Source organism: Gavialis gangeticus, unplaced genomic scaffold, assembly GCF_001723915.1.
Source record: "Gavialis gangeticus isolate Ggan-Ray unplaced genomic scaffold, GavGan_comp1, whole genome shotgun sequence".
In the NCBI taxonomy this organism is placed as follows: domain Eukaryota; kingdom Metazoa; phylum Chordata; order Crocodylia; family Gavialidae; genus Gavialis; species Gavialis gangeticus.
This window is the reverse complement of record NW_017729014.1, coordinates 23100473-23124992: the sequence shown is the minus strand read 5'-3', so window position 1 is coordinate 23124992 and position 24520 is coordinate 23100473. Positions and strand designations below refer to the sequence as shown.

The 24520-nt window shown below is 42.3% G+C and overlaps 1 protein-coding gene across 2 annotated transcripts in view; it reads right to left on the bottom strand.

Annotated features, from left to right (window-relative positions):
* The window catches only part of CCDC30 (coiled-coil domain containing 30), a 35276-nt gene extending 13012 nt beyond the window's left edge, over window positions 1-22264 (bottom strand). Inside the window, exons 1-14 of one of the 2 annotated variants that reach the window (XM_019512022.1) lie at window positions 15855-15943; window positions 14996-15096; window positions 14607-14696; window positions 13318-13471; window positions 11301-11372; window positions 10957-11072; window positions 8474-8575; window positions 7659-7765; window positions 6716-6908; window positions 4417-4518; window positions 3088-3213; window positions 1961-2098; window positions 1210-1379; window positions 108-354 (exon numbers count right to left, since the gene is read on the bottom strand). In XM_019512022.1, the coding sequence (XP_019367567.1) occupies window positions 108-354; window positions 1210-1379; window positions 1961-2098; window positions 3088-3213; window positions 4417-4518; window positions 6716-6908; window positions 7659-7765; window positions 8474-8575; window positions 10957-11072; window positions 11301-11372; window positions 13318-13471; window positions 14607-14636 (1557 nt within the window). In that variant the 5' untranslated portion in view covers window positions 14637-14696; window positions 14996-15096; window positions 15855-15943. Of the gene's footprint in view, window positions 1-107; window positions 355-1209; window positions 1380-1960; window positions 2099-3087; window positions 3214-4416; window positions 4519-6715; window positions 6909-7658; window positions 7766-8473; window positions 8576-10956; window positions 11073-11300; window positions 11373-13317; window positions 13472-14606; window positions 14697-14995; window positions 15097-15854; window positions 15944-22175 lie in introns of those variants that run through there. The other variant, XM_019512020.1, reaches the window with a different exon arrangement.
* Window positions 22265-24520: the final 2256 nt, after the last annotated feature.

Here is a 24520-nt window from a genome sequence, read left to right as displayed (position 1 = left end):
AAGGCCGTGCGTGCATTCAGTTTGTTATTCAGTTTCCTCCTAAACTGGTTAAACAAAGAAATCACACAGGACATAGAAGTGGTATTTGCTCTTTGAAGCTTTCATACCTGCTTGATAATCCCCTCTGGACTGTCTTCAGGGCACTTTGGTCTGAGAGGCCAGTTCCCTCCATGACTTCTCTCTTGTGTGCTCTCTACAGACTCTTCACTTCTGGTGTTCAATTGCTCCCTTGCAGCCAGAACGTCTTGCCTTAACTGGGCATTTTCTTCCCGTAATCGCTGTTTTTCTTCATTGCTTCTCTTCACCTGCTTTTCTAACTCCTCTATTTTCTTGTTGCTCCCTAACAACTTGGCACTGGATGAAAAATGGCAAAAAATCTAAGTCAAATAACCCACAAAGGATGAAATACACCATCATGTCAAGAGCCGGCAAAACACTCGTGCATCACAAGAGTTTCACTGAAGTGTTTAGGTGATGTACAGACCTTGTATTAATGGTTCTGCAAAGGGGAAGTTTCACCCAGCAGGAATTTGTTTTACCTGTGAGTCAGTCTACGTACAAACTTGGACTGAAATAACTACACTGGTTTTAACTCACACTTGTTACATTAGTGCAAGTGTGTGGGTGCTCTAATTTCAGTGCAGTTCACACACAGAACTCATGCACAGGAACAAAAGGTGAGATTTATAGCTGAGTTAGCTTGTTTGGTAAAAGTTTGCAAGGGTGAGCAGTAAAAAGACAACTAAAAGTCTTATCTTAAAATTGGTCTGTAAGCCACTGATAGCAGGAACCATCTTGTTGTTCTGCATTTCTACAGCACCTAGCACAACAGGGTTCTATCCCTGAATGAGGATTTTAGGTGCTGCAGTAAAAGAAATCAGAATAAAATTGTTCCCACGGAACCAGATTCATCTCTCATTTGCACAGGGGTTAACCTGGAGTAACTACACGCAAGCCATTGTGTAAAACCAGACTTACACCGGTTTGAGTGAGAAAAGAACCGGGTTTACTTTGCCAAAGTCTGCACTGGCAGCCAGCTGAATATTCTGGCTGAAGCAGAAGAAAAGAAGGCACCTGCCCATCTGGAAGGCCTGCACGTTCTAAGCAGCAGTGCTGCTGCGGTCTTTAAAAGACTGTGCATTTCTAAGTTAAACAGTGAAGATACGAGGCAAAAATACAGAAGGCACTGTTAAGTTTTACCAGATTTACCATAACTGTTGTCTCTCGTCCCCCAGGTTTTGGATCTGTTCTTCCAGTATTTTTGCTTTACACATCAGCTCTTTACATGTTGTTTCATTTGCACTAAAACTCTCATCTGTTGTTTTCTGTTCCAGAACAAGCTTGTTTAATTGTTCACATACTTGTGAAAGCTCTGATACCTGTTTGGGCAGAAATAACTATCATGAGCTTGATTTGCTGTGATCTCACAGAACTCCTTCAAGAGACTCAGCGACTCCAGCCGAGGAGGTTTGTAAATCTGCAGTATAATGTTTAAATGATCCTAAACTCTCCTGCTTCTGCAGTGTTTGCACACAATTCCTCTCCAGTGAGTGAGGAATCATTTAGGCAGTTTTATATAAACGCCAGAGGTGCAGCCATAAAATCACATTTATTTATTTGTATGCCTCTCTGCAGTTCTCAGGATATTACAAATTAATAAATGCCAAGATCTGCATAGTCCAGCATCCTATTGCTGCTATCCACCAGAAGCAGAAGCCTCAGAGGAATCTGCTATGAGAAATCTGCTCATCTCTAGTGGCAACTGGCTTAAGCCTTGAAGTGTGTACCTTCATATTTATTTCCAAATTTATACCAGTGTTAACTGTCACAACTCTGACTTCACACTACCAAAGCTAACTACCCCTCTCTGGATATAAAGCTCCTATGTGGCTGAGTCATATAGATTGTCGGATTTTGTCTGTCAGACACTGAAAGAATATTGATCTCACTACATTCTTACCTTTGTTTCTAGTAAAGTATTTTCCATCTGTAGTTTCTCACGAGCTACATTATGGGCATCTCTTTCTTCTACTGCATCTTGGAGACTCTGGAGCTCATTATAAAGATTCACAAGCTCTGCCTTTGAGTTATGTAATTCCTGAATTAAGACAAAAGAGTTAGTGGAAGAAGCATGCCTCTGTTACCCAAGAGCTGTTTCTCTGTTTTGCTGTTCAATGATGTTTTTTCAAGGAAAGAAAGTTCTAAAGACTGTGCACGGGACTTTGTACTTTATTAGCTAACTTCACCACTTGTCATTTATGTAGTTACTCTTTCAATTTACAAGAAAAAAAGATATTACCTGAACTCTCAGACATCCACTCTGTTCCATAAGTACCCTGACAAAAATTAAGCTGAAAAATCTCAAATTGTGACTGTAGGTGGGTGTTACATGCACAAAATAAGGCGCATTCCATGAAAAGGTAAACTCCAGTGCTCCGACAGTAAATAATATGCTTTGTGTGGCCCCTAAGGGTGTTGACCATGCTGGGGAGGTGGTTTAAACTACATCTGTAGGAAAACTCCTTCTGCTGTAATATACTGTGTCCCTGCTGATGGGCTCTATCAACATAGCTATGGCAGCAGGGGCTTTTCTAGTGTATATAAACTCCAAGCTAAACAGCTTTTCACATAAGGCATGTAGCCACACACCTTGAATCATTCTTACATCTCTTCCAGTTGTTCAACCTCCTTTACAATCTCAATTTTATGGTGGTATGGTATTTCAGTAATGGTCTCAGCCATGCTGTGAACACAGATCATACTATTGCTCTAGTCCTACTCACAATCGCCATTAATTCAGCCAAAGATCATGCGACTTCTTCTACCAGGGTATCTAAAAATAACCACAAGGCCTTTTCAATATCACTGTTTTCCAGGACATGATCTCCTCTTCCTGTACATGTATTCCTAGATAGCCTAGCTATGCATTTAGTAGTATTCACGCACAAGAGGTAGAATTTTATTTTGCTCCGTGTGTCTAAATAGCCAAAAATGCTACTTATGCAGAGAGTGTCTAGTTCCTCATTCATACATATATCCCAAGAAAACAGCTTCACACCAGAACTAATACACATGACCACACAATACCGTTTTTTCAGCCTTCAACGCTTTCTGCGTCATTTCAAGGTCAGCTGCAAGTTGCTTTCTCCAATCTCTCTCCTCTGACAGCTTACTTTCAAGTACTTCAACCATCTCCTGATGACCTTTCAGCACCTGTATGGAGAGAAGTTCTGAGTCCCACCAAGAGTCCATCAGACTCAAGAAGGACTACAGCCAGGATTTGCAAAGATGCGGATATCTAGTTACTATGTGTACTGAATATCAAACAACTTGCCGAGGAACATCAGAGGGAACTGCTTATCCCTAAACTAATATACTGTTGTAATAACAACACCTTTCCAGCCAGCCTGACAGCTTAAATAAAGATCCAGAGGAAGAAGGGCAGACTGAGGCCTTGTCTACAACTTACCTGGTTTTGTTACTAGAAGTGCTGGTGGCAGACAGACAGCCAAGTGGCCATTGTGTGTGCACATCCATGTACTTCTGGTATCTCTGCATGGCTTCACTCCATAATTGTGCTGACAGAGATCAAAGGGCATTCCTGGGAAGTCCCCATCTGCTGACGGGATTACGGCAGCAAGCAGAAGCTGCAGGAATGTCTACGTGTGCCTCCTGCCAGCTGCCAGACAGTGGCACAAGTTTGGAAGAAGTGGCGTCACTCTGCCAAATCTCCACCACAGAGGAGCTCTGAGTGTAGGTGAACTCCACGTTTTGCCAGCAGAATCTGAGTAATTTAAATGAGACCTAAGCGTACTGGAAGGTGAGAAATATTGGCAGGCCATTGGTCATGAGGTGGCCGCAGGTGGAAGCATTATCTAAATCTGCCCAGGGCTGCTAATGCTGAGCATTCAGAACTCCTATGTTAGGCCCCCCAAACCATTAGATTAAATAAAAATACCAGCTCTGGGGCTCTTAATTGCTTTCTGACGTTGAAGCCTTTAGGGATGACATTTTCCAGCTTTTCTCCACAATTGGAAAGGCTAGAAATGTATTTTTTGTACTAAATTGTAAGCAAAGTTTCACACACCATCACACAACTCCAGGAGATGAGACTCTAGAAAAGCATCAAATATTCAAAGGCATGTGACAAAATAGTGTAAGCTTCCAATACCGTATGCAAAAGCAGGGAGTATGCCAATGGGGTGCCACAGACTGTAACTCTGCAGCATAAGACAGGAACTCAGGAAAACTGGGAATTACTGGCAAGTTAAGCTTCTCTCTCCAAAGATAGCTGTCCCCTAGGTATGGACTGACAGGCTGAGCCTTCCCATAAAAACTAAACGATCCCATGTAATAGAAACTAATCTGCTCAACTTTTTACATGGAAGAGCTTGTGTTTCAATTAAGGTCTCTTACCTCTTGGAAATCCTGCACTTTTGTAGCTCTTTCTTGATCTTGCGCACTGCCTTCAATTTTATTCTTCTGCATCTTGAGTAGTTCTTCCTCTAAACTTGTGATCTCAACACACACAAATTACAAGTTAAAAGACATTCCATAAATTTGCCATTTGAATCACGAAAACATTTATTATAGAAGCATCGAGTCAGTAAACAAAGGAGCTGGAAGCAAATACTGTACTGATAGCTGTGGGCGCCAGGCAAAATCCAGTACAAGCGATGGATGCTGCCCAAAAGGGTGAATTAGCTGCTCAAGACCAAACAGTGAAAAAAAGAAAGAACCCAGTTCCACAACAAAGATCTCTGGAGGAACTCAGGAAAGAGGTCCAGATATCTGCTTAAAATTAAACACCCTTATAGTTTGTGGGCCTTCTTCTTGCTGATCCTGAAAGAGAAGCAGCTGGGGAAACCACCCACCCCCTCAGTGTTATAGAGGCCTCCCAGATCTGTAACATGGGGAGGTTTCTACCTCCCCCATCCAAATGACACTTGGCCTTTGGGAAGTGTTAAAATGTTCAGCCAATGGTGCTCTCCCCTCCTCCACGAGATGCCGTGCAGAACACAGCTGCTGCCCAGGCCGAGGCTGGATTCGATCCACAGCCCCTTCTAGCCTCTCCAACAGCACAAAGGGACCATGAAGCTGGCTCAGAGCTTGGTTTTACAAAGCACTGAGTACTCTGGACCCGATCCAGCAAAACATTTAACTCTGTGCTTAACTCAAGAATGCAAGTAGCTACACTGAGTTCAGAGGGACCACTCTGATCTCACATGCCAAAAGACTGAGTGCTTTGCTGGATTATGACCTTGAACATCAAACTGGGGAATCTCCAGCACAGGGGTATTTCCTGGAGATGATAATTATTACTTTAGGCTACAATTTTCAAAGGGCTTAAGGCAAGTAGGAGTCTTCCTCCACAACTTCTCCCTGTAACTTTCAATGCAAGCTGAGCAACCGGGTCCGCCAAGCCCTTATGAAAATCCCAGACCTAGGTCAAGCACTCCAGCCTCTTGGTTCAAACCCCACTGTCAGCTCAAGTATGAGAACATGTGCACCTCCGTGATGTCAGTGCCCTTTGTATGAAAAGTTTTACTGGGTTTTATATCTCCAGCAGCCAAACTGATCTCAGCTCACAAGACCAGTCTCTTTATACATAAAAATACAGAGTGGGTGCATTTAAAAAAATGCTAGGACAGAGTCAATGGAATGGCATCAAGGATGACTATCCCCATGACATGTGCAGTTTCCACAAACTAATATACATTCATGCAACTGAGCACTCAACCATCTAGCACCTTTTGTAATTCTTCCACACATCACACTTGTACAACATTCATCATTGTGCAGTGCAACTTTGCTGATCTGGGGCCAAGTCCCAAGAGCTGTCAAGGCCCTGCAAATTCCTCTGACTGTTTTAAGTGATGAGATGAAGTCATAAACTGAAATGCAGATGGGAAATGTGCTTGCAATTATGTATTTTAACCGCTAGATGTCCCTGTGCTATGCTGAAAGTCCCCAGCAGGGATTAGGTTTGGGAACTGCCAAGGAAAACCCGTTTGTTTTTTAAAGGCTGCATTGTTAATTCAACATGTGTTTAGACAATCTACATTACATGATATGATCTTCTGTGGTCCTAAGCACTGGAATTCCCACAAATGGTTACTCTGGATTTGAAAGCTATCCATGCTTGATAATCAGGTTCTGGGCATTGAGGTGATTGAAAATGTTTTTAGCAGAGCTGAAAGCACGGCCCAGACCTCCTATGTGATGGAGGCTTGCCTTACCCATTCGACCACAGTACCCAATCTAAATAAAACATTTCAAATCCACACACCAGAGATGCCGTCTCTAAATGGGGTGCTACTTTGAGATCTAAACACGAGTAAGTGCTGCACAAAGACACAGCATGAATATGAAGCTCATTTCCCATATAAGAGAACTGAGACACATGGCTGAATGTTTGTTCTCAGAGTTAGGGGGAAACAATTTTAAGTAACATCTGACCATAAGAGAAACAACACTGCCAAACTCACAGGAAAATCATTGCTACCTTATAATAAGTGCCATTTAATAGCTGCTTGACTTTTTCTTCTCTTCTTTCAGAGTTTATGGTGTGGTGGATTTTGCTAGTGGTATTTCTACAAACCCAAAGAGCACAGCACTGTGTAGCTTTTCTTTTCTTATAATTTTATTTTAGTTTTCAATTTGTAGAATGAAAAAATAGATAAAGCTAAAAGAGGTTATTTAATTTCTGACTTACTTTCATGTGAAGTCCTTCAACTTCAAACTCAAAATGCTCCCTCTCTTCTTTGGTCTGGTTCTGAGTCTCTCCCAGAATTGCCTCTAATTCTTCATTACGCTCAATCAAGTCCTCATGCTCCTGCTTCACCTTCTCTAACTTGTTCAGAAGCTGAGAATTCTTGTTTTCGATGTCTTTAATCACCTCTTGGCACCTATACATCAATCACAAACTGTCACCACGGTATCATATAAACACAATCAGTCAGAGGAAAAAAGTCACCCTTCATGCATCCTGGCAGAACCCAGCTCCCCACACTGGGGTTGAGGAGACTACCATGGAAAACACAAAGATTCCTCAAAAGCATTTATAAACTCCAGAGACTGGTCTTGTCTGTCCTAAGTGACATCAAATCTGGACTACAGTAACCCTAACTTTGACCCCAATCTGGTATTTTACTCCAAAACCAAAACCTTTGATGTGATCTGGCAACATGATATACCAGCAAAAAACCCAAACAACAAACCAAAAATAAAAAGAGAAGCATTATGGTTTGGGGGAGGCGGAAGGAAATTTTAGACTCTGAATCAGGGAGAAAACTCCAGTGTGAGATAGATTATATGGAGCTGTTTCCAAAGGAATGAAAGAAGCCTTGTTCCTTAAGAAACATTACATCAGGCTGAAGAAAGCTCTGGAGCATGTTGCATTCACCTGTCCTGACCCTGTTGCTAAGGGTGAGTTGAAGACTCTGTTACTTCTAAGTCTTAAGATTTATGAACAAATGAGCGAAGCTAACTGTCCAATTAAACTAACATTGCAGCATGGGAAAACTTGCCATAAAAAGAGACTAGTGCATTCTAGACTAAAGCTATGCAGGGACAACTGATTGGTGACAACAGAAGACGACAACTAAAAGGGAAAAAGTTGAAACTTGACAAACTGAATTTTGCTGAAGTATACTCACCTTTTATGAAGGGCCTCATCATTCTGATCTCTGCTTTCCTGATCTGAGGCAGTTTCAGCTGCAAAAAACGTTTCTTCAGCCCTCACTTTATCCTTTTTATCCTGCATCTACAGAATAAATAAGTCAGCACAAATTAACATAAATAAAACTCCTTGGGAGGGCTCATACCAAGAATATACTACAGTGTATGGGCTCAGCCGGTGATTAACACCCAGAGTGCCATGAGCTCCTTTTAAGGGTGGCATGCAAAATTAGCACCGTTAGGTGTGCAGATGCATACACGATTCACAAGACAAACCCAGAGATTTTAAAGAGGAACCCATACTCTAAAAACCGTTCTGACCTGTTGTGGTCTTTCTGAGTTCTTTGCAACAGAAGAATTGCTCTAGTATTTTTCCACAGTCAACAAATGAATGACAGCAAAGAGCTGGCATTTTCTGAGGGGAGCATTGAGTGTACAAAGTTTGAGAAGCACTGGGCTAAGCCAGCAACCTTGCCCATCCCCTATACAATGCCGAATCTTCTACAGCAATCCCAGCTGGAGTGCAAATGCAGCCAATAGAGCAGCAGCAACTTACAACTGCAGAGACTTTGCACTTAACTCTAAATGTGTTCTTCAGCTGTGCTGCAATTGCATTTTTCTGAGATGCACTCAAGTTTAAAATAGAAAATATCAATTTTACCTGACTAGAATAAAAGTATAGATGTGGCATATTCTGGTTCCTGACACAAATCTTACACAGAGAAAGAAAGAAACTATCTGTGTTTTGAGAGATTTCTAGAGTGGGAAGCCAGAAGTTAGTCACTGATATTACCTGTCCTGTGCAGCCCGCAGCTTCTTCATTCATTTCAGGGGATAATTGTCCTGGTTTCTCATTCTTTTGATACTCACAAATCTCCTCTTTGAGCTTATCAACCTTAAACATAAAAATAGACCATTGTACCTTCCCCTGAAAGCCTCAGAGCAAATCACCAAAAAGAAAGCAGCACAAATCATTACTTATAGCTGGGTTTTAATGGGAACAACATCTTCCTTAGTTTTTTTAATTCAAGGGCTTGGAACAAGTAGCTCAAAACTCAAATATGCAAGTAAAATGTATGGTTAAATTCTTAGACGAACAACAGTTAAAATCTGATCAAACTTATTTCAAGATAAATGACTAGATGAAATGCTAAAAGTATGTAATAATTCAACTGAAGATATTCAGATTCCAAATATGCAGCATTCGGGATGTTTAAAAGCAGATTCTCACATCAATACTGAATTGCACATGTTGCGTCAGATTCAGTCTCTATTTGATTTATACAAGAATATTATAGTGTCTAAATTGTTGATATTTATGGAGCACAGATAATGGATGTGATCCTACATTTATCTTTTAGAAGATACATAAAATGTATCCCAGACTACTTGAGAAGGAGGAATTTCAGAAAGATATTCCAAATATTGTATGGGAAAAAGTGATGGGGGTTTACAGCCCTCTTACATTTTCACCCTGTTCTGCAAGCCATGTCATAGATTTTCAGCTTCAGATATCAGCCTCCTTTCACATGTAATTAAAAAGTAATTACAGTGAATGGGAGACAAAGCCAAAATGTTGCGTAGAATCTTGCACAGAAAGAAAATCTTTGTAACACCAGCCCTCAGTCTGGAAGACCTATGCTGTAGGCCCATGTTACCAGTAGTAAAATTGCCTTGGAGTTTACTCAAATGTGAGACGACAGTTTCTAACAGGAAAAGTATTGTATTCACCCCAAGGGTGATTCAATATTAAATCTCATTCTCACAGAGGAAAATGATCATTGAACGAAAAACTAGGAATTTCTCAGGTAGAAATGATCAAGTGACAGTTACAAAGTGTCAGTGTCCTGAAGTTAAATGCAATTACGAGGACAAAATCATTGTAGTATATATATGCCATATATACGGAAATGTGAATGAAAAGTGGAGTTGTTTCATAGTATTTTACTAGAAGCCCCCAAACCTGCAAACATTTACAATAATGAAAATATGGTATGGTTTGCACACAGGCTTAAATGTTTTACTGAATCGGGGCCAATAGGAAAGAATATTTAAAATTTGTCAAGAATAAAATATTATACCAACATTAAAGCTACTTAAATCTACCAGTCTGGATAAATTGCATCAAAGAGCTTTAACATGTTGGCCAAGGAACTCTTGAGTAACAGATATTTACCTGTACTAAATCTAAGAAAACTGAGAAAAAGCTGAAAGAACTAGAAGGAATCGAAGGAGCCAATATTTAGAAAAACTAAATGGAAGGACCCCAAATTATAGACTAGTTAGTCTGGTATTGGCCTGAAACAAAATAATGGAAAGGCTGATGTGGGACTAAAGAGCTAAAGAACATAAATATAATGACTTCCAATTTATCTGGTTCCATGAAAAATGGATGTGATATTGTTCTGTGATAAGCTCACGAGTCTGGCTGGCAAACGTCATAGTGCTGATGTAACAGATTTAGACTTCTCTAAAAAGTTTGAGTTAGCACCCCTGGCATTTTGATTTAAAAAAAATCAATAGGGAACACAGTAATAGATTAAAAACAGGCAAGCTAATGGATCTCAAAATTTAAGTGTAAATTGAAACTCATAAAGAAGCAAGGGAATTTTTAATGTTGTATTGCATGGATCAACACTACTCACTCCCTTTATCACCAATCCCCCCAAAAACTGTAGTATCAGTGCCGATAAAATTTGTTTTTCTGGTAAATCACAACAAGCACAGACTACTGAAAGAAAATGATCTGGTTCCTCTGGTAACCTGGGCTTAGGAAGACAACATGAATGTCAAGGTACCGGTTCTGCAAAGTATTTAAGCACACGCTTAAAGTTAAGCATCACAATCCCAGCCCTTTTCAGCAAAGCATTTAAGATTATACAGGGACATGATTGTGGGTGTCTGGCTGGATATGCCTTGCTTTTCAAAGGTGGCGAGCATTCACAGCTACTCCTAACTTCACTTGGAATGGTAGGTCACTAGTACTTCCCACAGCCATCAAGCCCATGGTACCCGTAGTCAATATGGAAAAAGTTTGGCTTAGAAATTTCTCTATAGAAACAGTGAATGTCTAAATGTTTCCAGTAATATCAGATTCATTCAGTATATCCTAACCATGAAACAATGGAATTCCAGCTAGGGAAAGATTAACAGGAAGCAAATAGAGAACAAGATGCGCAGAAGCTACAAGCGTTAGGTGTGATTAGAGCCATTTCAGGCAGGTCATTCCCAGGCTAAGCACAGACACAGCCACACTGTCGCAGACCAGAGACTTACCAGTTCCAGGAACACTCTTCTTTCTGAGTCAAGTGATCGCACCCGATCACGCAATGCTAGAATTTCCTTATCCAACCTGTTGTTGTGTTCCATGGCCTTCTGAAGCTCAGTCCTCTCTACACCCCAAGAAATCACAGAAACAGAAAATTCATCAACGAGCCTCCGTGAATTAAGTGCTGCCCTCTCCCTGGTCTCTTCTGTGCGTCAGAGTTCAGTTAGTAATAACAAAAGTAAAGGAACACATACCTTTTCATTTAGTTGAAAACAGGAGTTAAATGAAAAAATGTCAACTAGTCATACTTTTAAACAACATCAGTAAGCATCTTAGCTAACACGTGACTTACCACTATCTTTCAATTTATTCTTCTCTTCTTTCCAGCTCTCAGTCATTTGGGAGGCTGACCGCAAAGCAGATTCTAAAGCAACAATAAAGTAATAATTTACCAATGATGTACCCAATAATAACTTTACAATCCATTCTTGTTTTGCTGAGCATGGAATTCTGACATTTTTCTTTAAGTTTTCCATTCAAAAATGGAAATGACAGAAAACTGACTTGAAAGGTGTGAGTGCAAAGAGCCCATAACTAGACTGTTATTTTAAGCACTTACGAATAATCGCCACCTGCATGGAAGCACACATTGGACTACAAGCACCTAACAGGAATCTCAGAGTTTCTCTTAAGCTCAAACACCAGGCTGCAAAGTACTACAGACAAAAGCAAACATTGCTTCCGGGTGGAACTTCACTTAAATAAATCAGGTATCTCATTTAGTTTTCTATGAGTGATTTTCTACACTGCTTTTAATTCTTAAATCAACAGGGTGTAATAGACATCCAAATACACTATTAAAACCACTGTCATTTGTTAATATTCTTCTGGATTTTAATGCTCCAAGCCCAGCAAAGCACAGAAACAGGTCAAACATTAAGCCTTTAATTACAATTTGGAGAGTCAAATGCTACTTTCCATTTATGCAGATTACAAAACCAGGCATACTTATCATAAATAGATTTCTCACTGGTTCAATGCACACAAAGCTCCACTGGGAAAGGAATCAAATACCGCAGCTCTGTTCATGATCTGGAGATGTAAAATTCTCTGGAGGTTGTGACACATTGCAGGACATATGCCCTTTGATGCAAATTTACCAATCAATCAGCACAGGAGCTCTGAAAAACTCTGCTCAGAATGCTTCCTCCCAAGCCTTTGATTAATTTAGCTTGCAACTCACTACACTGGATGCTGATTGAAACGGATAGGTAGCTGAGAGGGAGTGTCTGTGTGCGCAAAAATCAGCTGACGTGGTCACAGTCACGTGATCTGCACAGTCTTACAACAAAGTCGGCACGCACATACGCCATGTGGAATCTCACAGAAATTAACAGACCTCTATTGCAGTCAGCTTCACGTGGATCACAAAGTAGGATCAGGGCCTCCAGGTAACATCAGCACATGATACTATAATTCCCTAATCCATCTTGTTTGTATCTTCCAGCCAAACTGTGTATTACTATTTTCCAAGGTCCCTTCCAGCCCTAATGTCTATGAAATCTATGAAATTACATTTTCTTAATACTTCAAACAAGTTATTTAACCCAGCTGATAAGCTGGGAGTTCTGCCGGGGAAATACAACTCGAGCTGTAAGGACTGTGATGCAACATGAAATACCGGAGGTTTAAGGTGCAATGTGAACCTTCCAAAACACTGTTATTTTTACCCAGATTTGCATTTTTGGTTTTTTAAAAATTTTCAGTCACACGTCACATTTAGATTCCAGGTGTAAATGATTTAATGACTAATTGGCTGCTCAGGGGAAGGTGGCTTCTTGTGCAGAAGGTTTACCAACTGGGAAGGGTGAGAGCAGAACAATCTGAAATGCATCATCTGCAGCCTACAACAAGAGTGATGCAGGGACCCATTCTGCAGCTGGTACAAGAGAATGAGTGCGGTGCATCTCTGCTTCCAGTCTGACGGTGTAACAGTTCAGCCCTCTGGCTTGTTTCTCCACACAACTGAGAGAGAGGCAACCAGGAATATGCCATCGTCATGTCAAAACAGCTGATGTTTTGGTATCCCAAATGGCTGCTGGCTGGACTTGCTCAGAATGCCAAAGCATTAGGTATGTGTAGGACACACATGCCATGCTCCACATTAGAGCCAGGAATGAGCTAAGAGTACCTTTCTGGGACTGTTCTTGCTGGGAAGGGCAAGGCTTACACCAAACAGGCCTGGTTTTTGGAAGTGCTAAGCATCCACTACTCCAATCAAAAAGGCAGGTGAAATGTAGCTCTGAAGACCAGGCCCAGCACCTGTCTATAACCTGGAAATGCATGTGCCTGTAAGAGAAACAACTTACCCAATTTGCTTTGCTCCTTTTTCTGCACATCCAGTTCATCGGTCAACCTCCGGATCTCTTCATGAGCCATTTGTAGCCTCTGCGCAGCCTCATCCAAGTCTCGTTCTACACTCTCTCGTAAGACTTTCTCTTTTTCCAGCTCTTCCTTATGGGACTGAAACACAAACAGTAATAGGGAAAAGAAAATGGAATATGCTATGCACACCTACAACATGTGCTGCTGCAGCTTTCAGGAATGCATGGGAATGCTCACAGCAGCTACAGTAGTGGCCAAGTAGGACCTACTGCTGTGGGAGTATTGAGAGGCAGACTTTATTTAAGAAATCTCACAGATATGCTTTGAGTGCATATCATGGCTGCTGTCTAGTGGCTGATTTTAGTCACTGGTGATTTCCAAATGAATCCCAATTAGATACAAAGGTAAAGACTTTATCTCAAGAATATTTTCTGCCATAGATTTACGCACATCTTCCAGGGAAAAACAACTTCTATGACTAGAAGTTTTCAGGAAACAGAGATGTTACCATGCCCCCTGATAGCTTGTTCCAAAAGGCTAGCTGATTGTGCATTCTTGCCAGTGCCTTTGGCTTGTTGAAAAGGATGAATCAGCAGTGCCAAGAGCAGACAAGCCAGCAGTGAGAACCAGGTCCTTCGAGAACAACTATTTTGGCTGGAAGGCTGCATACGAGGGCATAAAAGCATTCATTTAGTTTATACGGGGAAAACGCTTTTTGCTCAAACTTTCCAAACAAGTCACTCTGGCCACTCCATTATCCATTTCCCAATCTTTTTCACGCTCTTTCCATCTCCCTTTTCCATTCTCCTCCTACTGCCACATAAAGTTCAACTATTTCATCTACTGCTTCTCTTTTGATTTACTATTTTCTCTTTCATCGCCTTGTAGGTCCCTCCTGTTTCTTCTCCTCCCTTTTTTATCCACAATCTTCCTTTGTCTTACCCTCATCTTTTTCTCCCCGTCTTTTCCCTTTCTTCTCCCAGGTCACCCTCATCCCCAAATGCGTTTTCCATGTGGCTCCAGCAGAAAACTGACTCCTCCTTCTGAAGCACATGCTCCAGAAGACCTGGGACTGCAAACCTCTGCCTGCTGTAGCCTGCGCCGGCTCCCAGACTGTGGATGTTTTTTATTTGGAAGATGGGGACTGTTCCCACTGATCAGACTTTCTTTATCAAAGTAATTTGCATCCCATTTTGCCTCCTACAGTCATTTCTTTGTATGAAATTAGAGCCACCTACTCTACAGGAAGCAAAATCTTGCATAAACATTTTACCTTATTCATTGTCTCTTTAGTACGTTGCATGGATTCACGCTGTTGCTGAAGTTCATCTTCTAGGGTCTGATGGATATGATCAAACTCATCCTTGCATGCAAAGAGATATTAATAAATCAACACTAACAAAGGCCCATGGCTAATCTTTCTGGACACTAGTACACAGTCACCTCTGTTCTCTTGTTGCTCTCCTCTTTTATAAGTTATTCTGTTCCCTTATTGTAAGCTGCCCTGAGCCTTTCTTGGAAAGGACAACATATAAATCAAATCAATCGATCAATCAAATGTTAACGTATCTTGATTTGCCAGGGACTTTATTTATGACTTATATGTAAAAGGGTCTTTTATCTGGACAGATCCCAAATGACTCTTTAAAAGCTCTCACTTGCCTATTACTCTCTGCTGTTTATTGGAAACTGGAGAGTCTTTGCCTTTTTTAACCCTGTGATGTCCTGAGAGTCTCTTCTTTTTAGATCCTATGGGCACAACTCTGTAAAAAGAAATATGCTGATACTGAATATGCTTGAATGACCCTACCAGAGTAATGCTGGAGACTTCCCCTCGCTCTAGCCAATTTGCACCCCTCAAAAATGTAATATGAACCTCATACTGCCCCCAGATACATAACAAGCTGCACAAATAACCTGTCTAACCTAATGCGAAGCACCCTATGTATGTGTGCAAGTCTTTATGGGATTTGGGGACCGTAGTAATAAAAATTGTGCTATGAATGTTTTGTAGTGCATATGCACTACGTATATTTTTTATGTGTTATGTATTAACTGATACCGTTAAAGGACTGCCATAAATAAATACGTAACAGTATGCAGATTATCAGCACCCAGTGGGGGCTCTCATGGGTGCAGCCACTCTACATCCTTAACAACAGAGTATGGGAAACTTGGACCAGATTAGTTCCCTCCAGGGTTTAAGGGTAAAAAGGCAAGGGAGCCATAAGTAAAAAAATAGGTAGATTTTCTTTTGTGTAGCAAATTCTTCAACATACTTTCTCCTTTTATATTAATAATTTCATTAATCATCCCATTCCAGAACTCATGAGCAAAGTGAATGCAAATATGGATGGGTACAAAATAACATGAAAACAGCTTTTAGTTTTAAGAACTCTCAGACTTCTTCTAGGCTGTAAAAAGATTATTTTTTTTAAATAAAAGAACCTATGGAAATATACTTAAACTTGCCTTTTTTTGAAACTGGTTGGATATTAATTCAAAAGCCACCGACAAATACCTGGAGCTGTGCTGCACACAGGCTATCTACGTAGTTGTGTGAATCCAGTTTCTGATCTGCAATCTCTAACTTCTCCAACAATGCAGTTCTTTCCACCAGTAAGTAGGCAATCTGTTCACTGGGACTGCTGTGAGCTATTTCAGACAAGCCTTCCTGCTCTAGCATTTCCTCAACCTCCTTCAGCTGTGCTTCTGAAAGAAAACATCACATAGCAATGTACAATCATTATATTGTGAACACTGACGGAAGAAAATTGTTTTAGGAATACCCTTTTCCTGTGACTCAAATGGGAACTTAAGAGTGTTCAACATCCAGAAATAGGATTAGAGTTACAAAAACTCCAGCTTCCATTGTTTTCAATAACATCTTGTTGCTTTGGAAAAATCTGACTGCTAATTGCACTAGTGCTGTGCTCTAGAAATTAAGGAACCCTGGGCTCCATAGCCAGCATCCCTTCTTACTGTCCATACCAACCCGTCATATCTGCACACCCATTTCTCACCCCTCTTCACTCCTCCTCAGTGCAGCCTAAGTAGCAACTGTCCCTGACAGCAGGGAAAGCCCTGGTCAGCTTTCTACACCTCCAAAATGGACACGCTCTTCGCCAACATTAAAAAAAACCTGGGTAGATACAAATAGCTATTCAGGTCTCCATTTAGGATCGGCTTCAGCCAGCTGATTTTTGGTGCTGTAATCCAACTATGCCAAGATACCCAGGCCCCCAGTGTTCAGTGGAAATATCAACTAGGTGTACATGGCTGCAGGTAAATTAGTACTTCACATATAATAAGGCCTAAATGTAAGTTGGCTAACATTCTTGTAAGAGGGTGCTTAGCCCTCTAAAATGTGGCGAAGGAGGCAAGGCTCGCACAACTCTCTTTGCAAACTTTCAGTTACAAAACAGAGGATGTGGATTTTAGGGAGGGCAAGTACTCACGAGGGTTGGTCAGTAAGCACTAACTCCAGACCGCTCCCTACTCAAGGCTCAAAGCTGGAGGATCCAGCTGTTTCGCCTGATTTCTGTTTTGCAGTGTGCCCACGTTGGACATAAAAAAAATCTGCTGAAAAGATGCCCCAGGAGAGGCAGCTTGTTTGCTTAGCAACTTTGATTCAGAGGAAAATATTTTAAAGCCAGCGTCATTACCAGTACCATCCAGTGGCCACAGAACCCAAATCACTCCAATAACTTTTGACTGAGTTCAGTCAGTTTTAGGTGAATTAAGGTTCTTTACACCAAAATCCTGATTGACTTAAAGACTCTAAGAATTAGTTATAGAGAATTTCCCAATTCTGTTCAAGTATGTTATTTATTTTCATTAAAAAAGTTGCATGCTCTTTCTGATCCAACACAGAAAACGATGGAGATCCTCTATGTATGACAATACAGCAGGAACTGAATGTGTTTGTACTCTTAATTCTTACAACAAGCCTTTCAATCTGTAAGGAGGCACAGGTGTAGCTCCTAATCATCACAACTCTTCACACAGTCCTAGTTTTATAGCATGGAGGAAGGCAGTTCTCAAAGATGATCCTTAACGATGATGCATTGTAAAAGGAAGCTAAAACAACCTCCCCACTGATTTGCCTGTTTCTGTTGGTAAATGACATTAGCTCCGTAACTTCAGGCTGGATAAAATCCACCTGAACATGAGCCCCCTTACAATCTCACCCCAAGCCCAAGGGTCAGATCAGCTGGGTGTTTTGACTGCATTCTGCTGCTTGCTCTATCTAATGCCCGGCTGGAAAACACCCTGTGGTTTCCTGTTTGCCGCCTCTTCTGAGTTTAAACTCCAGTCATACAATTAACATACTAAGATCCAGCGTGGCTGGCTCACAGTTTTCCTCCTGCAAGACACAGCAAAATACTTTGTTTATTGTACTGTTTAATACATAGGTGCCTCAATAAGAGATGCTACAGCACTTGCCCTTTAAATCACTCACAAACTATAAACTCTTCCTCACCCAGTTGATGTAGAAGTAGTTTCCATCAACAGGACAATAGCCTCAACGCTAACGCCACCCAGAAACCATATCTCTACTAGCATTAGATGGAGTTTTTCCTGTTTAAAAAAAAAACGCATTTGATCTAGAATAAAAATTATTGTTCCAAAGAAATTAGTTGAAAGTGAGGGAGTATACCTGAAAAGCTAGGACAAAAAGAGACTGTGACTTCTTAACTGAAAATGTAGCTAGATCTTTACACTTATCTGAGAGAAAGATCTCTTTCCAGGCTCATTTAAGTTTGGCAAAGCAAGGATGCATCAAGGTAAGGTGACATACAGCTGTGTGCGCTGATGCTAACATAGATACAGGACTGCTGGTGGGACCAAGAGTGCCTGGAGGTGGCCAGCACCCAGTCTGGCTCAGGCTGGGCTCACAGAATCTGAGTAATAAATGTAAGAAAAACTTCTGCTGCATAAATAGATCCACCTGCCTAGAAGCAGAAACCCGTTCTAGCCCATTACATAGGAAGCACACATAACAAAGTAGAGCAGTGCAGGAATTTGGATGCAGACTCCTCCTGCTGAAACGAACACCTGACTGATAACATTAATGCTATCTGCCGAATAACTCACCACTTAGAGCCTAGCATAACTGTACGTGTTTTGAGTATAAATGTGATTATTTTTTCACCAATACAAAGATACAAAGTCCCAGTTTGAAAGCAATTTAAATAGGTATCAAGGTGCCTTACACCAGCATAGCACATTTCCCTCCCCAGCAGGATTAAGCTATCCCAGTATAATTCTGGCTATAATACGGCAGTTACATCCTTTACTTCTTTTGGTACAGTTAAAGCAGTACAACTTCTGTAGTTTAGACACACTCAGGCTAGAACCCTACTTATAATTTCTTAAGCAAATGGAAGCGGGCTTCGAACAAGAGCAGTGAAAACAGGATGACACATTTGTTTTTCATAAGAGCAGCTAGGACTACAGCACATCAGCCATCGATTCACCCTACAAAAACATTAAAGCATGTCAGGAGAGAGCTATTACAATCGGATGAAAACTGCCTCGAGGAAGGGATACTGTTCTCTGTGGGAAGAGGTGGCACTACAGTCAATAACTCAACACAAAGCCAGCAGTAACTGAGTTGTGAGGGTCACGTATGCTAAACCATAGATTGAATCCCGTGGCAATGCAGGCAACTATAATAAACCACTAAGTAAAGGAGTGTTTCACTCCATCCCTTTAGATCTTGTTTGCATTGATTTCTGTCCCTATTTCAGTCATTGGCCCAGCCATTTTGCATTCATCTATATTTATTACAAAAGACCAGTTTTCTTTCCTATGCGCTGCTCTTCTTCATGCCACTCTCTACTATACCATACCCTACATGATCAGCAGGAAGTGACACCATGGCACTTTTTACCATGTAAACACGTTATTAGAAGATAGTTCAGATTGCTTTGGGCCACGTCCTACTCACCCAAACTGTTAACAGGCAGAAGGCAGGGCAGGGTGGCACCTTGGAGACTACAGTACCTCTTTCACAAATCATAAGCTTTTGTGGATGACAGCCTACCTTGTCAGATGCTATTGGTGAAGCAGGCTGTCATCCACAAAAGCTTATACATTTCTGCTGCTTACCTAGCAGGGTGCTGGGAACAGTGTTTTGACTTTGGCCACCAGATATCACAGGTTTGCAGCATCTTTTCAGACAGGTGGTAAATGGACAGCTTGCATGAAGACCAGTGCCCAGCTCAGTCTGGCTGGCGGTGGTACAGACCTGTGGTTACACTACTCTGCCAGGGCCAAGGTGAAGGCTAGGCTGTCTTCTCCACTAGTTCAGCTACACCGTGCAGGAGAGCAGAACTGTCTCATTCTTGCTAACCAGGCCATGTTTCACACCTTCCACTTTAGTTAGGATGACTGAGTAAGTTGTAGTAAAGCCTCTCCCTCACTCTGGGATGATTTAGTTCCCCTACCCTGTAAAAGTCATCTGACTAGGGTTTGTAAGAAGAGGGTGTTCTCTAGGAATAGTCCTAGATCCTGGGGCTTCACACACTTTGTGCTCCAAAGGATGAGGTCAGAACCATCCCTTTGCTCAGGATTTTGCCAGAGGATGGGGAGTAAAGAAGCATTTGGAAGGAAAATGGACTCGTATGGAGTGGTCTGGATATTGACCATTACCGGTATTAGTAGCAGGTGGATAACACTGATTTTAATTAGGTTTATTGATGTAAAACCAAGCTCTAGGAAGCGAGTATACTATCAGTAATTTTCATGGGCACTGTATAGTAGTTCCTAGAAAAGAAGAACCACTTATACAATAGCGATCTCCAGCTTCAATCCTCTTCAAAAGGCCATATCTGTCTATCTAGTTACATGAAACGGAAGTGTTTTAGAACCCCCAGAGACCCTTAGAAAATTCTCCAGCAGAAGGGACTTCCCCCAAATTAGCTAACGGGCAGAAGCTAGGGTCACACGGTCCACTAAACAAATGGCTTCTTATTTGCAGCTCAGTGCCAAAAACTCAAGTGGATCGATCAGCTCGATTGGTCCGGATGAAGGAAGCAAAGTCACTCTGTTTTTGTTGTTTGTCTGCCATCTCGTGGAGAAAAGGCAGGAGACAGAATGGCAGCTGATAAAATTCTCATCCAGGACAATTCACAGCTACTTACTCATTGGAAATCCTTGGCAGCCAAAATTTCTCGAAGTGACAATGATTTTGTGCAGGGACACCATTAAAGAGTCCTGCATTTAGATAATGATACCTCTGCAAGTCAGAATCCTTTCCAAGAGTCTCAAATTGGGCAGTGAAAAAGGATTGGTGTGCTGCTGTAACCATGTCCAGGAAAAGTCTAAGAGGCAAGGAGCCTGCCTGCTCCAAATCACCATCTTGTCCAACTCTGTCATGTGAAGGTATGTCTCTCTACGATCATAGGACTGTAAGAAAGCAGGGCTGGAAAAGACCTCATGAGGTCATCTAGTCCAACCCCACGCTCAAGAAAGGATCATCCCTAATTAAACCATTCCTGCTCTTGAAATTTCCAGGAATGCAGATGCCACAGCTTCTCTAGGTAGCCTGTTCCAGTGCTTGATCACACTTGTAGTCAGGAAGCTCTTCCTAATCTCCAACCTAAATTTCCCCTGCTGCAGCTTGAGCCATTGCTCCTAGTCCTGTCCCCTATGGCAGTGGTCTCGAAAGTGGGGTGCCCGCCCCCCAGGGGGTGCGCAAGACGATCCATTGGGGTGCGGGAAGAAAATATTAGAACTTCTATTTATATTTATATAAATATACATGTATTGGGGGTGCGTGCTCAAAAATTTTTTACTGATAGGGGTACGCGATCAAAAAAGTTTGGAGACCACTGCCCTATGGCCACAGAGAAAAATCCATCTCCATCCTCTCTGTAACTGACTGTTATCAAATCCCTCCTCGGTCTTATTTTGTCCAGACTAATTAACCTTAGCTCTTTCAGCCTTTCCTCCTATGTCTGCCTCCAAAGCCCCTAATCATTTTTATCACTCTCCACTGGACCCTTTTCAATCTGTCCATGTCCTTCTTGAAGTGTGTGGCCCAAAACTGGACATGTGAGGGCACACCAGCATGGAATAGAGCCATAAGCAAGCTTCCCTTCCTTGGAATGGAATAAAGCCATAAGCAAGCTTCCCTTCCTTTGAAAGAGACACTCCATTGAATACAATCCACTAAGCCACTGCCTTTTTTTTTTTTTTTGGCAACAAGAGCACACTGTTGGTTCATATTCAACCTATGGTACATTGTAACCCCCAGGTACTTTTCTACAGTATTGCAGCCTAGACAATCATTCCCCAGTCCGTATTTGTGCATGCAGTTATTCTGTCCCAAGAGCAGGACTTTGCACTTGTCCCTGCTAAATTTAGTCTGGTTGACTGCAGACCATTCTCTACCCCCACCCCCGCATCTGTTCAGGTTGTTCTGGATCCTAACCCTACCCCATCCAGAGTCTGCACTGTCAATCAACTTGGTGTCCTCTGCAAATTTGCTAAGTGTGCCAGACCCTTGAGGAGCCCCACCTGATACCCTGTCCCAACTAGATAGTGACTGAGCCATTGGTAACTACTAATTAAGCATGATGATTCAACTAGTTTTGTATTCACTGATATAAGATGCATCTGCACAGCTCCCATACCACAAAAAGTCTAGGACTGCATATTATACAAGCTTGTCTAATAAAAGTTAGTCTGCTGAAATACAAGAGTATAAAAACAAATCATCACAGTTTCCTGCAAGCTTAAGCTAGCTCTCCTGAACCTGTAGTTTGTTCCCTGTACAACAGCAACTGTTAAAGCACAAATACGAGACCCTTTCAGAATAAGGAGAGGGGATTACCCTGCTGGAGTTGCAGCTGTTGTAACTCGAGTGTCAACTGTTCATTTTCTTTTTCAAATTCAGTGGTAAGAGCGTCTCGTTCCTCTGTCAGGTTACGGACGTGGCCCACATAGTTTTCCACCTGGAAATGAAAAAAAACGTGGAAACCTTTTAATGACTGTTAGACTTTGGTTGTCCAGCTGATTATTAACATCAGGAGCTCATGCACTAGTCTCACTAGTCACAATACAAGTCTAAACATACTTCCAGGAAGAAGAAGAAGAAGAAAAACCCACCAAACATTTGCAGAGCTTTTTAAATGTTTGGGATAGTTGAAGCTTTCCCTGTTTCTCTCTGTTGATGGATACCTAGAAGCAGACTCAGAGGGCTAATAAGGTAATGGAAACCAGTCCAACAAGAAACACGTTGGCATAGACACCAAAACTGAGGTACAAAGAGGCAGGTATTAGACAGATGCATATATCCTATCTTACAAGATAGCTGTAAATGAAAAGCAAGACTTTGAACCGATGGAGAAAGCATTGAGAACAGGGAGCTATAACTATAACTCCGTCTTCATGACAACTTTGGAAGCCTGATGTTAGGAACCCTAAGACAGCCAGTTTCACCCAATCTCACTGGCCATCTGGAGTAGACAGGCTTGCTAAGCTGACACACAACTGGCCAACAGAGCCAGCCAGGCTCTATTTCAGCCCCTTCCTAGCACTGCTCTACACTGCATCTGTGGACTAGATGACAGGGCCCTGTGGGTCAGACCTACCCCATGGGCTGGGGGTTGAGCACCCCTGAGCTACATCTTAGAAGTCCATTCCTATGGTATTTGCCTTGGTGGATGACCAAGGAGAAGATGGAATAAGAACAAAGAGCTCTTAATGTGAATTACCAGCAGTGGAGAAAAATAAATTCTTCACAAAAATGAGCAAGGCAAATTTTGAACATGGCAAAGAACCAGGAAATAGAAATATAACTCCAATATCAACTAGGCCTTACTTCTCTCATTTCTTCTGCTTGCTGTTGTCTCAGCTCCTCCAAGCCCCGAGTCGCAGACTGTAACTTGTCTTCATTACGCAGCAACAAGCGCCAGACGGAACAGAGCTGTTCTTCTACAGAAGCTGAAGGGCTGATCCCTTCTTCCTGGAGCCGCCGAAGTATGTCTTCCACCTGTATTTTTTCCTATACAGAGAAATCATCAAAATGTAACCAAGTCAAATCTCCAAAACACAATATTCTCCTAGGAGAGATTTGTACGGGCACAGAGATTTTTGAACGAGATTGAAATGTACTCAGCAGCTGGTACAGAAAACAAGTCAAATGTGATGGAAGCAACCGACTCCTAAACATATTTAATTATGTCAAGTTTGACAGCTCCTCTTTAATGAGAAGGATGTGGGGTGTCTGCACACAGACAGTGACATTGCCTTCATAAACATTTTTGGGAATGGAGGAAGTAGGCATCACAAGAACCAAAGACTCCCTGATTTCCCCAAACTCAAATTACACCATATGCTTTTAATTAAAGACCATGAGGGCTTTACAACATTTCAACTGATGCATACGGATTGTCCCTTTGCCTGCAATTATGCCAGGGCACACAAAAATTAGCAGAAGCAATTAGCCTCTTTCACTGCAGACTGGTCTCCCCTGGTTTAACTCTCGGGCAGTCACCACGGAGGAGCGTCCCCTGTCCGTGTGCTCGCCGTTAACAGGGGCTGCACAGACACAGCGGTGCCCTCAACACAACAGGCCCGGCCACCCGTTCAGCTTTCTGTTATCACAGGGGATGGGTGCCCATGAATAGCTGGCTGCCAGGGGCCTGGTCGCCCGTCTCTGCACCGACACTACTAACATTCGCACACGAACAGCAGTGACTTAATTGTGCGCGCAGCGACGGAAGGTGGACACCAGCTTTTCGGAGGATCTGGGGCAACTTAGCGTCTTGACAGATGAAAGGAAACGAGAGGGAGGCGGACAGCGGCGCCCAGCAGTGACCGTGAACGGCCCTGCGGGCACTGTCCCGGGTTCGCCTTCCACGGCCGGGAGACGAGCCCCGGCACGGCAGGGAGGGGATCCAGCCAGGTGTGGGCAGGTTGGGACGTGGGCGGAACTGGACAGGATGAACGTGGGAAAGTGGAAAGTGTGATCCTTGTTGGGGGGAAGGGCGGGAGCAAGGAATAGGGGCGCTCGGATCACCGGGCTCCGAGGGACAACGGCCGCACGCGGACGCAGCGCGGGTTTGGACCGCACATCGCGAACCACGTCTTGACGGTGACGGGGCCCGAGTCTGGCCCGTGCAGGGAGTCAGGCCGCCTGCCCTGCCGCACGCCCGGCCCCGTGACCCCCGCACC